General features: G+C 41.9%; 1 protein-coding gene across 1 annotated transcript in view; it reads right to left on the minus strand.

Moving 5' to 3' along the window:
- LOC135877485 (cytoplasmic dynein 1 heavy chain 1-like) overlaps positions 1–16,061 on the minus strand; it is an 88,784-nt gene that overhangs the window by 23,387 nt on the left and 49,336 nt on the right. The window contains exons 35-54 of the mRNA XM_065402926.1: positions 14,804–15,031; positions 14,312–14,542; positions 14,022–14,162; positions 13,415–13,648; positions 12,246–12,452; positions 12,023–12,144; positions 9,928–10,093; positions 9,537–9,700; positions 9,071–9,200; positions 7,195–7,328; positions 6,765–6,879; positions 6,444–6,605; positions 6,145–6,359; positions 5,799–6,003; positions 5,452–5,625; positions 5,228–5,347; positions 5,022–5,142; positions 3,801–3,996; positions 2,914–3,031; positions 1,531–1,746 (exon numbers count right to left, since the gene is read on the minus strand). Of these exons, the coding sequence (XP_065258998.1) occupies positions 1,531–1,746; positions 2,914–3,031; positions 3,801–3,996; positions 5,022–5,142; positions 5,228–5,347; positions 5,452–5,625; positions 5,799–6,003; positions 6,145–6,359; positions 6,444–6,605; positions 6,765–6,879; positions 7,195–7,328; positions 9,071–9,200; positions 9,537–9,700; positions 9,928–10,093; positions 12,023–12,144; positions 12,246–12,452; positions 13,415–13,648; positions 14,022–14,162; positions 14,312–14,542; positions 14,804–15,031 (3,399 nt within the window). The remainder of the gene's footprint in view (positions 1–1,530; positions 1,747–2,913; positions 3,032–3,800; positions 3,997–5,021; positions 5,143–5,227; positions 5,348–5,451; positions 5,626–5,798; positions 6,004–6,144; positions 6,360–6,443; positions 6,606–6,764; positions 6,880–7,194; positions 7,329–9,070; positions 9,201–9,536; positions 9,701–9,927; positions 10,094–12,022; positions 12,145–12,245; positions 12,453–13,414; positions 13,649–14,021; positions 14,163–14,311; positions 14,543–14,803; positions 15,032–16,061) is intronic.

Raw genomic sequence — 16,061 nt, forward strand, 5'->3', positions numbered from 1 at the left:
CAGCTGTTTCGTGGCGTGCAGGAGGCTCTGGGCAGGAGAGGGAGGAGCGAGGGCACGACAGACTCAGGGGAGGGGGCGGGAAGGGGTGGAGTGGGGGCAGGGCCTGGGGCAGAGCCAGGTGTTGAGCAGTGAGCACTCCCCGGCACATTGGAAAGTTGGCGCCTGTAGCTCCAGCCCTGGAGTCAGTGCCTATACAAGGAGCCTCATTAACTTCTGAAGAGCCGCATGGGGCTCCGAAGCCACAGGTTGGCCACCCCTGGGCTAGGATCTAGCTGGCTAGGCTGAAGAGGATCTGGGGGTTATATCGGATCACAAATTGAATATGAGTGATCAATGTGGTGCAGCTGCAAAAAAGGTTAATATTCTGGAAAGTATTAACAGGAGTGTTGTAAGTAAGACCTGGGAGGTACTGGTCCCTCAGTATTGTTGATTATACAGCAATCAGGGCTCAGCTGGATTACTGTGTCTAGTTCTGGATATCACACTTTAGGAAAGATGTGGACAGGATGGAGAATTTCCAGAAAAGGACAACAAAAATGATTTAGCAAACCTGTCTTATGAGAAAAGGTTAAAAAACTGGGCATGTTTGGCCTCGAGAAAAAGACAACCACGGTGAAAGTCTTCCAATATGTTAAGGGCTGTTCTAAAGAGGACTGATCAATTGTTCTCCATGTCCACTTAAGGTAGGTTGAGAAGCAAGGGGCTTAATCTGCAGCAAGGGAAATATAGATTAGATATGAGGAAAAAACTTTCCAACTATAAGTAGTTAAGCTCCGGAATAGTCTTCCAAGGAAGGTTGTGGAATTCCCATTATTGGACATTTAAAAAAAACAAAACAGATTGGACAGACACCTGTCAAGGATAAACGAGGTTTATTTTACCCTGCTGCAGCAAAGGGGGCTGGACTCGAGTTCACTTTCAGCCCTACATTTTTATGATTCCATCAGTGCAGCTCAAGGAACCAAAAAATAAGAGGACATTTGTATGGACCGTTTAACCTGACTTCACTAGTCTTGTCTGAAGAGAACATTAATATAGCAGTTACCCTGCACGATAGTTTTAAAATATGAGAAAAGGCAGACACTCAACTCTATTAAAAACATTAAGTAATCACAATTCCTCTGAAACACATTTGAGACTCACAGAATTGATCATTTTAATGGGTGAATTTTGTGCTTGTGAAAGAGGACTGGCTTTGCTTTACCTATGATAGCTTTCCTTGGTTGAGTAACATCCCACCTGCTAGCCTAGTCCTGATCAGACAGATTGCCAATTTAATTGGGTGGCCAGCATGAGGCAGTGACTGGAAGAGCAATCCTCACTCTGGTCTGTTTATCCATGGTCGCAAAGCTCTTTGTAAGAAGTCCAAAGGAGAAAACATATTGAAAGGCAAATTGTTGTGTAGAGAGGCCATTAAAGCATTCTGTGTTAGAAAGGTATACAGAATGTTTGAAAGCCACTATTTCCACCCCCTGAAACATTAAAGAAAAGTTAGTAAAATGGACAAAATGGTACATTGAGTATTCTCACTTTTGCTTCAACTGCAGCCAGGTCCGCCTTAATTGCTTGAGCCTCCGAAATCAGCACTGCATACTCTTCCTTGTAGCGAGCAATACTGGCCTCGAGATCACGAATCATCTGTTCTACCTCATTAGCTTTCTGTGGATTGTCTTTGGCATCATCCTCCAGTTTCTGTAGTTGATTGCGGAGGGGTTCTACTCGCTTCAACATATCAGCATAATTCAGCTGTGAAACATGTGAACAGTCAGTTCTAGATACTTTCTAGAGTGGAACTTACCACGTGACTTGGGACCATGCAAGTCAGCAAGCATAATTTTTTTATGGATTGAGGGCACCCCTCAGGATTTTAGGTATTCAGGCTTTCATTTTAAAAAGGTTAAGTTTCTAGTCTTCTACTTAAACTGATTCACTATTCTGAGTCTGCAGGTGGCCTGAAACAGCCAAGAGGTGTGAACTGCACTATTCATCTCACTGAAGCGAGAATGATGTTCTTTGGGAAGCCTCCAGATTTCAATCAAATTTCAAATTCAATCGTGCAGTGCAGAGACCATTGCCCATGATGCCAGAGCTCTCTCTCAGGGAGTGTAGGATGAAGGCAGGGGAGATCCTGCAATGAGTCTGGAAGGCTAGAAGAGGGAAGCTTATCCTATGGGGTAAGTACCAAATTAGTGTATCCTTTTCCCTGCACACTGGGATTAGCCTGCCCCTGCCCCCACTGAAGAAGCCCTCCAGTTTTCCCATAACGGCACTCTACTCAAGCTTCTAAAATCCCACCCAGAAACCCTCAGCCAAAGCCTACACCCACAAATAACCAACCGTGGCTTTGAATAGGGCTCGATGAGATGCCATCTGTGCTTGCCATTTACATTACTTCAGAGCTAGATGCCCTCCCCTCAGTAAGACATGATCACACTGCTCTACAACAGTCCCCACCCTTGTCAGGTGGGGGAAACGAGATCAAACCAGGCATCAAAATCTGGTCTGTGCGTACACAAAACTGGCTACAGAGCAAAGAGACCAACCATTAGTCACTATTATTAAAAACAGATTCTTTTTCAAAAGACAGTTGAAAGTAAGTTGTAGGGTTGCAATCTTTACATACAAGTTCTTATGAAATGTACTGCAGGATCCTGTTAATCACGGAACAGTTAACCAGGTATGCAAGAACATTCAGCACCTTACTCTGCGCATTCACTTGAGACCAATTACTGTTTTTACCGCTACAATAGCAAGCTAGACAAGATGCCACAGATCTTTGACTGCTGGAAGTCTGCGGATTCTGAGTCCTTGCATATTTCCAGCACCGTAGAACTAGTACTTATCACTAGGTGTTAGATTTCCCACATAACACTGAAGCATTCTACACTGGTGCATCTACTGCAGATGAGTTACCTGTGCAATTGCCCATTTTACCAGTGGACCACACACTAAGGATGCTCGGTTTACGATTTCATAATTGTAACTTGGATTTGACATGAAATTCTTCTTCATCTTTTCCCGGATGGAATCACTGCAAAAGAAGAGTTATGTTTGACACAGCATGTGCGCAAGTGTTGAATCTCTCAGCGCAGAGTTACTGAGGAAGTTGCCTCTTTACTACAGTAGATAAACTAAAACCAATACCTTAGATCTTCAGTATTAAAGTTGACAATGCTGCTGATGAAATTGTCTCTGAGAATAACTGGTCTGATCTTTTTCCAGTCATTTGTCTCCTCACCCAACAGGAGACAGATTGATTCTAAAGCCAGTTTTACTGCAGCAGGAGGGTTGGCCATTGCTCTTACTTCAACAAGATGCTGCTTCCTTATAGAGCTCACAGCTATTAAGGGGATGAAAAAAGTCTTCAGCATGCAACAATCAGGGATTTAAGGCTACTGCTGGGAAATAATGAAAGACATTTAAGTTCAATTACTGGGAATAGTCTATACCCCAGTGCTCTAATGGCAGTATGTGCTACTCAGACTATACTTTAAAATTTATTTTAAGAGCAAAATTTAGCTCTGAGATGCACATCTTCTCCCTGATAGATCATCATCTTCATGAATATATGACAGAGTTTGATATTTTGTTCTCTGCATAAAAGGTGGCGATTCTGCACACACACACACACACACACACACACACACACACACACACACGAGATGAATTCTGCTTTTTGTGAGGTAGAAACCAAACCCTAACATCACCAATTGTGACTACTAGTAAGATTTCTATTGTGAAAATCTTGTGAACAATTTCTTTCTATTCCCAGGAGTAGCTCGGTACCTGCAGTTATTCACCTGATCTCCTCAGCAGAAAAGTTTACAATAGTTGGAATGAAGTTTTCCCTCATAATGATGGAACGTATCTGTTTCCAGTCAGTTGTACTTTCACCCAATAGTAGACAGATGGACTCTAGTGCTAGCTTCACTGCTCCAGGTGGGTTGGCCATAGAACGGACCTCTACCAGATGCTGCTGCTTTATTGATTTTACAGTTAATCACAGTGGTCAAGCCAGATCGAGCAGGAGAAAGGAAGAGTATTGATAGGGGAGAAAAAGGAGAAAAGACAGCAAAATAGTAAGGACGGGAATTAGCAAATCTTCATTGACATTGTTGAGAGATTTTTAAGCTTTAAAACGAATTAAACCTCTCTTGTAAAAACCAAACAGTTTCCACATTTTGAAAACTCTCCACCAGTATGCTCATGTGAGAGAGAGCAAGCTGAACTATCAGAGGCCTCCAAGCACTACTACAAGAGCAAGAGTTTGCACATGGCAGCTATGTTGAGTTCACAGGAGCCTATCTACAGCGAGAGGCCGTATACCTAGGCAAATAGTGAGTTAGAAGTCCTTCCTCCTCTTATGCAACCCACTGATAAGCCATTGTAACCAAGTCTTGAGTAAATAAGTTGTAGGTAGTATTTCCATTCACGATACTTATGTAGCGTTTACTAAATCACTAATTCCATGAACTGGACACTGCTATCTCTTAAGAGGCAGCAGCAGCAGAAACAGAACACGTTAGGGGTTTGTCTAGAAAACAGTGAGCAACAAGCTGGTGTCTAAGTGCACAGGAAGCTAGCGTGCTGTAGACTGACTATGTGGACCATATTACTGCACACCAGAAATTTCCTAGCGTTTGTTGACCTACTCCTGTTTCAGGAGTTCCAATTCTAATGTACCCTGGTATACTGAAAGATAGTAAGTAAGTAAATCTAGCAAAGCTTGGCAAAAAACAGTGAACCATTAAGACAGTTTATTGCTCAAAGTTTAATAAAAATACTGCTTAGAATGCAAGTCTACAGTAGCAATAATTGGAAGTTTGGAAGCTCAGTAGTGCTAGTGAACTATTTTCCTTTCTACTGCTGCCACACTAAAGATTAAGATACTGCTGATAAAGGGATGGACCCAAAGTTCACTGAAGCAAATGGAAGCACTCCCACTGACTTCAAGAGCCTTTGGATCAGCTGCAAACCCCTAAAGGAAGGAATGCTGTAGTTATTTGTCAGTGTTGACTTACCATTCTGAGCATCAATGACAGCAGGCTCGACTTTGTCTAGCTCCTCCTTCACACTCATTTGCTTATCTGCAATTACTGCTTGCTGTTTGTGGAGCTTCTCTTGAATGTCTTGGCTCATAACCTAAGAGAAAGATTGTACAACCTTTAAGATATTATTTCTAAATATACTGTACATGTACAAAGGGTAAAGAAAGCTTTGATTTCACCTTTTTCTTCTCAGCTTCTTGCTGATGCTTCACCATTTTTTTCAGCTTGTCATTAGCTGCTGCATTCTTTACTTCCAACTCCTGGCTCTTTATTCTCAAGTCCCTACGCAGTTCTTCCACCTGACATGAATGGTAAGATTAGAGTCTGTACAGACTAAACTCAGTTTTAAAATGTTTTAATCGCTCTAATTTTATATTAAAAAGCAAAGTTTAAAGGTATGTACCTGGTCAACAGTTTCCTTGATCTTTCTAAGACCAACATTCAAATGCATCTGCTGTTCCTCCAGCTCACTCCTTTTCTCATTGAACAAGTTGACATAATGGTTGATGAAGTCCAAATAGCGACGTGGTGTGATGGCCATAGTTCTGCCTCCCCATTTTGCTAGACGAGCGTTAGCCTTCCCAAAGGAAAAAGATTTTGTCAAAAGTTAGTATGTATAAAAGATTAGGATGATATAATATCTGGATTTTTTAAACTCAAAACTGTCACAGCAGCAACACTGTTGTACTGAACTTGTGTCAGTCCACTAGAACATGACATTAGAGATCTGAGTAGCATGGCAGAACACACCTGATGAAGGGTCTGATGAACAAATACACAACTATTTACAATAGCTTCCCTATGTGATGGCGGTTGTGGTAACTTCTCATACACAACTGGCATATAGTCTGGCACAATGTAGTTTGGCTTCTCAAGATCCATTTTGCTTGTAAACTCTTTGCCAACTTCGTACAGTGCTTCAGTTGACCAGTCTCCGAACCAGTTCAAGACACACCTGCGGACAGGACAAGACGTATTACAACTTCCAAAATTTCTTTTTTCAAGAGGGTATTAACAATATTCTTAATTAAAAAAAGACAGACCTGAAGTGTTAAGATACTCTGGGAGCTAACCTACAACAAAGTAAGTTAGTTACCTGTTGAAGAGAGATGGAGAAGTAGCTGCTCTGTCCTTCAGGCCCTCAGAAGATGGGTTCATGGTGAACACAACATGGAGATTGCGAATAACTTGACTGGTGAACCATTTGTACAGTTCTTCATGTGAATCTAGCATTAAACCTTCTTTCTGTGCTCCCTCTTTACATTGAGTCATAAGGGTGGCATAGTCATCTCCTTCAAAGAGACCAGGAACCTAATCCAGGAAATAAGTATATTTTTCTTAAAGGCTTGATTTTCCCTGCATAACTGCTACTTTACACAGATTTACTCAAGTTACCTCTCCATTGGCCAGAAGATTATTCATTTTTTCCACGAATCCAAAATCCAGTACATTTGACTCATCCATTATAAATGCTATTTTCTCATTCTTGCAGCCAGAGCGTCTGAAGACCGTTCTCAGATCTTCATCAAAGTCTTCACCTGTGTATTTTCTATGAACCTATAAAGATTTAGCAATAGTTACTGATCTTTTTTAGCCCTTATCCTCCCTCACAATGACTTACGTTTATACATTTATCTTACCAAAGATACAATATCTGCAAGACAACTGCAAGCTTTAACAGTCAATTTTTTTGTTGAGTGATAGAACTAAACCAACCTTTATTTGGTAAACACTTAAACCATTCATCCAAGCCACAAATCGCGAGAGAGTAGTTTTCCCTGTTCCACTAACTCCAATGAGAAGCAAGTGACCCTGAGGCTGGCGGAAGATTCTGAAAGAGATTGGTACTTCAAGTTTATTGCTTGATAAATTGTGAATTAGCCACAACATTTCCAAACCTCCTTTCCTTGCAAACTTAACCTGTATTTTTTTTTTAGTACTGTGACTGGTTCGGGGGCACACTGAAGTGACTATTGGCAATATTTCTCAGTCTGCTACAATTCCAACCTTGCAGCGCTCCCTTTACAGAATGCCTCTCCCAAGTAGAACACCAGTACAAACTGGTGTGCCATTCTGGACTAGTCTGAACACAGATTTGTTTTATAATTCAAACTAGACAAACCCAGGAGTTGGAAATTCAGCTTACCGGTCAATTCTTAGCACATGATCCAAAACTTCATTGAACAGCACTAGTGGCACATCAAGTTCTTCTTCATAAAACACTTTCAGCCTGGCTTTTACATAGTCTCTCAGCTCTTCCTGATCCACTGGGATATAATCCTAGAATAAGAAGGTCAATATGTAAGCAAGAGATCGAACAGTCTAGAATTTAAGACTAAGGGAGAGATTCTCACCCTGCTGACCCCCCTGTGCTGTATAAAGGGCTGGAGTGACACAAATTCCCAACTCAAGAATTGAGGATGACAGCCACAGGGAACCCCTCAGACTCTGATGTAGCATGTGCCACAGGCAGGGCCTGTAACGTCACATGCCATGGCAGCAGTGCTGCCCAGAATTTCTCCAGGCACCTGGGAACTGGCTTGCACAATTTAGACAATCCATTAAGGCTCAAAGCTACCTTAAGTTCCCCCCACCTCACCCCACTCCCACCTTGGCTAGGAGTTCTGTGCTGTGCCTCTTAGCAGCATAGTTCAGACTTTCACTTTAAGTTGAAAAAACTAGTTTGCACAACAGCTCAGATGCTGCATTTAAATCAATGCACAAATAGAAAATGCATCATGTCTGCAGAGCCACTGTAACGTAAGGCATTTAAAATGATCTACTGCTTACTTTCAGAGGCAATATAAGTCAGTATATTCCATAAGTGCCAGAAAATTCCCAGGTAGATAGGTATTTGTGCTCCTCCTTGGCACTTTTACCATCACTGCAAATTCCTGGTTTGAATACACATATGGCTCAACTTGTTTCAGGTATGTTACCTAATACACTGGGTGCATGTATGTTAAGTGCATTTTCGTAAGTCTAAACAGACAGGAGCACATTTAGCCAGCAGGCACAGAAGTAGATTTATGAACACCTGCTTGGACGCTGAAAAGCAAACCCTAAAACATTCAGAGCGACGAGCTTTACAATCACATATTAGCATTACACAATTGTTTCTTGAAGTCAGCTGCAACAGTTGAAGCCATATAAAGGATTGGGGGGGGGGGAAGCAGAAGAAAATCTAAGGCCACGAACAGTTTATTGATCAGACATTATTGTTCGTTATGAGACGACTATAGGAATTTATTGTTCTGAAAGCATACAGCCAGATACAAGATTGAGGCCTTGGCTACACTTGCGGATTCACAGTGCTGCCGCGGCAGTGCTGTGAAGCGCGAGTGTAGTCACGCCGCCAGCGCTGAGAGAGCTCTCGCAGCGCTGCAAGTACTCCACCTCTCCGAGGGGAATAGCTTGCAGCGCTGCGAGGGAGCGTACTCCACAATCCTATCACCTTGGGTCATACCTCAGATCAAGTTATGCAATGATCTGACTAACATCACTTGGGAGACCAAGGGAAACCCAGGATGCTAGGAAATGAAGCTTGTGACTCAGTGGGTGGCACTTCTCCTTTGAGTCATTAGTTAGCCAGTGTGGTTACGGACACCATTGGCTTATTTGTTAAACAAGCCAAAGAGACAACCTACATCTTCTAACTGCACTAGTCCAAGACCCCAAGATACTTTCTGCAATTGTTACCCTCAATATTCTAGATGAGTCCCTATTTGGGTATATGCTCTGCCTTCTAATTCACAGTTCTACTCCCTTGGTACCCGGACAGGTTCTGCTATGTGCTGGATACCCATCATGCCATACCGCATCAAATGTGTTTGCTTACCAACTCCAAATGGTTAGTAATCCTTATTGTCAAAGGTAAATTCTATCACATCATGGACTGTGCTTAGTATGCTAGAAGAAGCGCTGCCTAAGAGAAGTGGTGGGCAAAGATTCACTCTCTTATTCTGATACTTTGTGTCTGCAACTGCCAATATCAAGGCTTCTATTGAGATATCCCTCTTTACCTTTGACAGCCAACTGCTGTACAAGATGGGTCTGCTCACAGCTTTCTCTTTGTCTATGTTGGGGAAATGTTTCAGAGCTACCATATCAATGTTTTCATCAGTCCAACGTCTCTCCTCATCTTCCACAAGTCTAGTTAGAGAGAGACAGTTACAAGCAAGCATGCAACACCTATTAAAAACAGATATATGTGAAGGACACACCAAGTACTATAAATAGCAAGTTAAGGCAAAGGGTAATACTATTGTACATATGGGTCAGTTCTATCTACTTGGAACTACTTAGCAATCCAACAGACACTGCTCTTACCCTGAGCTTAGAGAACTAGATTTCAAATCCACAAAGGTATTATTCTTCATATTTAGGTTATGTGTATAAGCCTTTGTAGGTGGCACTTATTTTATTAATTTAAACTTTTGTTCATTTCTACAATTTGTACTTTTAATACTATTTCCATAGTTTCTTTACCTGTCTTGGAAGAGACGCAAGGCTTCGTGTGCCCAAATCCTAATAAGGCCTTCAACAGGTAAGGTTTCTAATGGTCTTAAGGCTTCAAAGATACCTCTCACCCATCGAGTCATTTCACGAGGTGAATAGATGTAGTGTGGCTGTGTGTCCTGGGTGAACCTTTCCTAAAAATTCAAAACACTGGGTATAGTATCTAATGGGATAAAGTTATGCAACAATAATTAACATGCAAACAATGATTCTCATGCCCCCATCTCACAACTGCTAATAAAAACAGGGTAAGCAGGCAGCAGGCCAAAACAAAAAGCACTGGGATTTATCTAAAGTGGCATAGTAACAAGGAAAGACGACTAGTCAGCAGAAGTTGGGAATAGTGTGTAGAGCAAGTTACCTGTGACATTGTGTAGAACTCTACCATGGCAGCAGTAAGAGGTTCTGCATATGTGCGGAGCGATGGGATAAGCCTCAGCATTGCACGATTGAATGTTCCATATATCTGAGTAAGTGAAGCTGGTCCAGGATAGTCCACATACACCACAGGGACATGGCGTAAAAATCTGAAAGAGGTCCAATAGCTTAGTGTTCATACCAGGAAAGACTTCATCCAACTCAGCTAGACTAGACCTGACCTATCTATTTTCAATATTCAAAACAACTGCCATCCTTGGTGGAGATTTCATCTCAAATTAAGCCATTAAAAGTCGAAGTAGGAGAGTCAATTACTGACTTGTACTCTGCAATATCACATCATATTGGTTCGTTTCTGATCCAAGCTGCTTGTTTCATAGGGTAAAAATAACTATTAATTTCACAACAGCATTCTCAGCCTCTGAAGTGAGTAATGTTCAGCACTCACCTTAGCCACCACCCCGTTGGCTAAAACAAAGTCCTCTTTGAAGTACAGGAATGTGAATGGAGTACAGTCTGTGTTGTTCATAGATTCTAAGGCCAGAAGAAATCTTGTCTAACCTCCCATATAACACAGGTGGTAGAACTTCCCCAAAATAATTCCCAGGGCATCTTTTAGAAAAAAATGCTACTATCTCGATTTAAAAATTGTGAATGATGCAGAATTCACCCTTGGGAAGTTATTCCAATGGCTAATTACTCTCACTGTTAAAAATGTATGCCTTGATTCCAATTTGAAGTTGTCTAGCTTCAGTCTAGCAAAGAAAGGTATAACATGATCCAGTGGCTGGAAGCTGAAGAGCCCATTATTAAATATTTGTTCCCCATGTTGGTCTGTGAGTACCTATCAAGTCCCTCCTTAACCTATTCTTTGTTAAACTAAATAGCTTGAGCATTTTGAGTCCATCATTATAAAAGCACATTTTCTAATCCTTTATCATTCTTGTGGCTCTTCTCTGAACTCTCTTCAATTTGTCAACATCTTTCTTGAATTGTGGGCACCAGAACTGGACAGATTCCAGCACTGGTCACACCAGTGCTGAATACAGAGATCAAGTAAGCCTTTTTATTCCTATTTGTGATCCCCATTTAAGCATCCCAGGATTGCATTAGCTCTTTTGGCCACAGTGTTCCATGTTCAGCGGGGAGCTCAAGTTCAACTGATTATCCACCATGATCCCCAAACCTCTCTCAGCATAGAGTCCCCCAACCTGTAAGTATGGCCAACCTTCTTTGTTCCTAGATGTATACATTTACATTTAGCTTTATTAAAATGCATATTAACTGCTTGCGCCCAGTTTACCAAGTGACACCGATTGCTGTGAATCAGTGACCTGTTCTCGTCATTATTTACCATCCTCCCATTTTTGGGTCCTCTGCAAACAGTCAGTGATTAATTTGTTCTCTTCCAGGTAACTGATAAAGATGTTAAATATCATATGGCCAAGAACCAAACCCTAATGGAAACAAGCCCACTCAATAATGGCTCCCCGTTAATAGTTACATTTTGAGACTTATCAGCTAGCCAGTTTTTAATCCATTTAATGGGTGCCATGTTACTTTTATATCATTCTAGTTTGTTTTTGTTTTTAAACCAAATTGCCATACAGTACCAGGTCAAATGCCTTACCTAAGTGAGTATATTATGTCAACACTATTAACTTTATCAGCTAACCTTGCAATCTCATCAAAAACAACAAAGTTAGTTTGACAGGATCTATTTTCCATTAACCCATGTTGATTTGTCTTAGTTACATTGCCCTCTTTTAGTTAACAATCAAGTCCTGTATCAGCCACGCCATTATTTTGGCTGGGATCTAGGTCATCCCATTTACCCTTTTTAAAAACTGGCATTTTAGCAGCTCTCTTCCAGTCTTCGGAACTTCCCGTGCGCCAAGACTTATTGAAGATCAACAGGAGCTTGCTGGACCATTAACGAGCAGCTCATTTGGATGCAAGGTATTTTTAAACCAATATTTGAGGCTACAAATGGATTCCAGTATTAGAATGTAAAGGCATCAGATACTCCATTTTGCAGATCAGGACTATAGTTTTAGTAGCTTCAGAATAGTATTTACCTATGTGAAAGTGGTTTCCTTCCAGGATCAGTAGGTGGGTTACAAGCTCCAACAAACTGAATCCTCTCTAATTTCACCCAGGTCTGATCCGATGTACGGTAGAAGCCTCCATGTTCCACCATCTGAATGAGGGAATTGTTTTAATACAAGAAAGTTTCAATATTATTTTTATTATTATTAATAATAATAATAGTATAATCCTTAATTTCACAACAAAACAAACCTGTCTAATGAAGGATATGACTCTCTGCGTGCCATACTTATCCATATCTGGCAAGTTGATTTCGTCACAGAACAGCACCAGCCACTTTCCTAGCTGCACAGGAGCCAGCACCACTCCATTAGGTGTACGCCTGTACTCACAGTAATGATCAAAAGTTTTCAAAAGTAGCTCTGGGGTAGTAGCACTAGAGAAGTTAAGTCCAACCACCTTAAAAAAAAACAAGGGTGAAAGAGGTAAATCCATGAAGACGTTTGATACATTTTAATAGCTTAAAGTCTTAGAACCACAGTTTCAGTAGATTATCACTCCTCAGTAACAAATATATGTTACAACTTGGCCTTCAGATTGAAACTATATGCTGTAGGTTGACTAGATACTCATCACTGGATGCTGTTTACACAAGTATTTGGGTCACTACAGATACGTAAAATTCCTTATAGACTGCCATCAAAGTCTGTTATGTGCCAGTTGTACCCACTTGTTATAATACATACTGTTTCTCAACACTATTAACTGGTTTAAACACTCATACCTAGACGGAACAGCCACCTGAACTCAAAATACTTTTTTTTTTTTTTTTTTTTTTTTAATGGAGATATCCCATCTCCTAGAACTGGAAGGGACCTTTGAAAGGTCATCGAGTCCAGCCCCCTGCCTTCACTAGCAAGACCAAGTACTGATTTTGCCCCAGATCCCCAAGTGGCCCCCTCAAGGATTGAACTCACAACCCTGGGTTTAGCAGGCCAATGCTCAAACCACTGAGCTATCCCTCCCCCAGTATTTTGATTTAATACTGAACAAGTGGGGAAAAAAAAAAAAAAAAAAAAAAAGCGAGCCAGTACTACTGGCGCTAGTTAGAAAGCAACAACAGATGGCCTTGACGTGAAGGGACTCCTGGAGTTAGGAAGAGTCTAGATCTTCCTGGTGACTATGGGCAAGTCACTGATTTCTGCTTCAGTTTCCACTCCCTTTTACAGATTATGTTTCTGCCTCACAGAGTGTTATAAGGATACATTCATTTAGTTGGGCAAAGAGCTCTGATACAATGAAGTTTTTGCCATTTAAGTAGAGAGGTGTTGCAGTAATCATTAGAGTAAACCTTGTAGGCAGCTTTTACTTGTTATAAATTTGCAATTATTCAATAATGTACATATAAACAGAATAGTTACCTCCATATCAGGGAGGGCTCTGAGAGCACTGAAAAGGGTCATAGTCTTTCCAGAACCTGGTGGGCCACAGAGCACCAGGGGTTTGTGTTCCGCTAGCCAAGTATACAGCAAAGCTTCATGGCGGACGGTATCTAGGGTTGGTACTACAACATCAGGAGCAGCAACCTTGTGTGTCTCAACTTCAATCTGAGGAACCTTGGACTGCCATGGGACCCACTCACCTGTAATCGACACCTAGGTGAACAGAAATATAGTTAATGTATAAAATTTAGTAGAGAAATGGGTTCCAATGGGGTTCTCATCACAACCCCAGCTTATTTTACACAACTTCATGCTTTAATCTGTGAACTCAGTTAAGCTTTTAACACCTGCAAATTTGATGCTGTGGGACTAGTTTAGAAGAAGTTTGGACTACACAGTACATTATGTACCAACTGAACAAACAAACAAACAAACAAAAAGGCAAAAAAAAAAAAATCAAATGTAGAGTGGCTTGCCTTGAGCTAACTTGTGAGATACTGATTTAATCCCATTGAGAGAGGTCATTCTGGTTTTGTTTCCTTAGGAATTAGGTTTTTAACCTATACAAAGTACAAGAGGCTATTACCTCATAATCTATTATGGGTATGTTGGGTGCTGTGGGCAATGGTACAGTGGTGATTCTCCTAATGTATTCTCCCAGCTCTGCTCTCATTTTCAGACGGCTGTCTCCAGAGAGTGACCACAGTATTGCATAGACCAGGTATCTCTGATGGAAGACAAGAGAAAGATTAGTCCACACAAATGCAAAAAAGTATTACTTGTGTTCGAAGGACAGCTGAAGAAAATACAAGGAGAGCCTGGTAACTGTGTTCATCTTTAGGCTTTCAGATCACTTTGCTGCAGTATTTACTTTACCTGGATATAACGCTCCAGTTGATCTATCTGCATAGGGAAGTCGGGATGGTTTGCATTGTACTGGGCTACATTGCGGCAAGCCTGATGCAACATAGAGAACAACGAACCAAGACAGCGCAAGCGAGTGAGGTCCATGATATGCTCTAACTTGAAAGCATGTTCAAGAGCTTTAGTCACCAGTCCATTAGATGTGAAATAGGGCTGCATAATTGTTGCTGCATCTCTTTGAATCTGTTGGTAAAGACATTAGTATTGTTCAAGGAACTTGGTTTGTAGTCTTAAGTCATAACACTAGATTTTAAAATAAGTTTGTCTATAACATGGGTTCAGAGTGTCATACTTTAATTGGGGAATACAACATGCAAGTTATATTTTGTTAACTCAATCTCTAGTTATATTCAGTACAGCCTGTAAGATAAGCTTTCGAGGCACTTCCTACTTTTAGTGGGTCTGGTGTCAGTCCACAGTATTACAATCCATTCCAAGTTATACCTGCAGCATTGGAGAAGCTGCTGCTTCACCTTCATCTTCTTTGCCCTTTCGCCTCCGCTGAGCTTCCTCTTCACCTTCATCCAGAGGGATGTTTCGTAGTCTGGCCAAGAAGTTATTGAATATCATGTCAGTGCTTAAAACATCTTCACTGAACCAGACCATTCCGCACCTTGACACTGTGGTCAGAGTAGCATATTTCAGATCCTGTACCTCAAACATGATACGCACCTAGAGAGAAAGTGCAGACATTTAAGAGAAGTTAGATTTTATGTTCTACTGAATCTATTACAGTATCTCCTCACTTAACAATGAAACATTAACCGTGATAAGTCGCTGATCTGTTAGAGAACATGCTCGTTTAAAGTTGAGCAATGCTCCCTTATAACATTGTTTTTCTGCAAGCAGTGGACAAAGCAGGCGGCTGCCAGAGCAGCCCGTTGGAGCTAGCTGGTAGGGGCTTGGAGCCAGGGTGGACCAGAAGCCCCCCCACCAGCTCCCCTAAGTTCCCTGTGTGGCAGCTGCCCAACAGGCTATCGATTGCCGGGCAGTTCAGGTATCCCTCCGGCCTCTGCCATGGGCTGCTCCTGCCCTCTGCCTTGGAGCTGCTCCGGGGAGCCTCCTGCTTGCTGTGCGGGGGGGAAGGGGAAAGAGGGGTGCTGATGTCAGGGTGTCCCCTTCCCCCCGCTCCTGTACCTCATCTCCACAGGGCAGGGGAAACGGGGGGACAGGACAGGGCTCAGGATGGAGGGAACTTGCTGGCAGCAGCTGCTGTATCAACTTGCTGATCTACTTAAAAAGGCAATGTACTTAGTGTTGGGTCAGCGTACTTAAAGGGGCAATGCGCTTCACACACGTGGTGTGTCTGTTTGTGTGTCACATCCACCCAAGTGGTGCATCAGTCTCACACACACAGTCTGTCTGTCTCACACACACATGCACCTCTCCCCCCCGGCACTTTGGAAAGTGGTGCGCTCCAGTGGGATTGCATGAGTTCATCATCACGTTCAGTTTCCACAAGGAATGTTTGCAGCCACTCCCATGCTATGTCTCCTCCCTCCATTCCTGCTACCTTGTAGAGTGTGAGGCTCCATTAACAATGTGTTAACCCTTGAGGGCTCAGCCGGGTGCTAGATCATCATCTACCAGTAAGGCATTCCCTGGGAAATATCCCACCCTCTGACTCCACCACCTCAACCCAGCTTCACAGTCATCATTGCTGTGTACGTTAAATTGTTTGTTTAAAACTTATACTCTGTGT

This window comes from Emys orbicularis, chromosome 4 (genome assembly GCF_028017835.1).
Source record: "Emys orbicularis isolate rEmyOrb1 chromosome 4, rEmyOrb1.hap1, whole genome shotgun sequence".
NCBI classification, from domain to species: Eukaryota; Metazoa; Chordata; order Testudines; family Emydidae; genus Emys; species Emys orbicularis.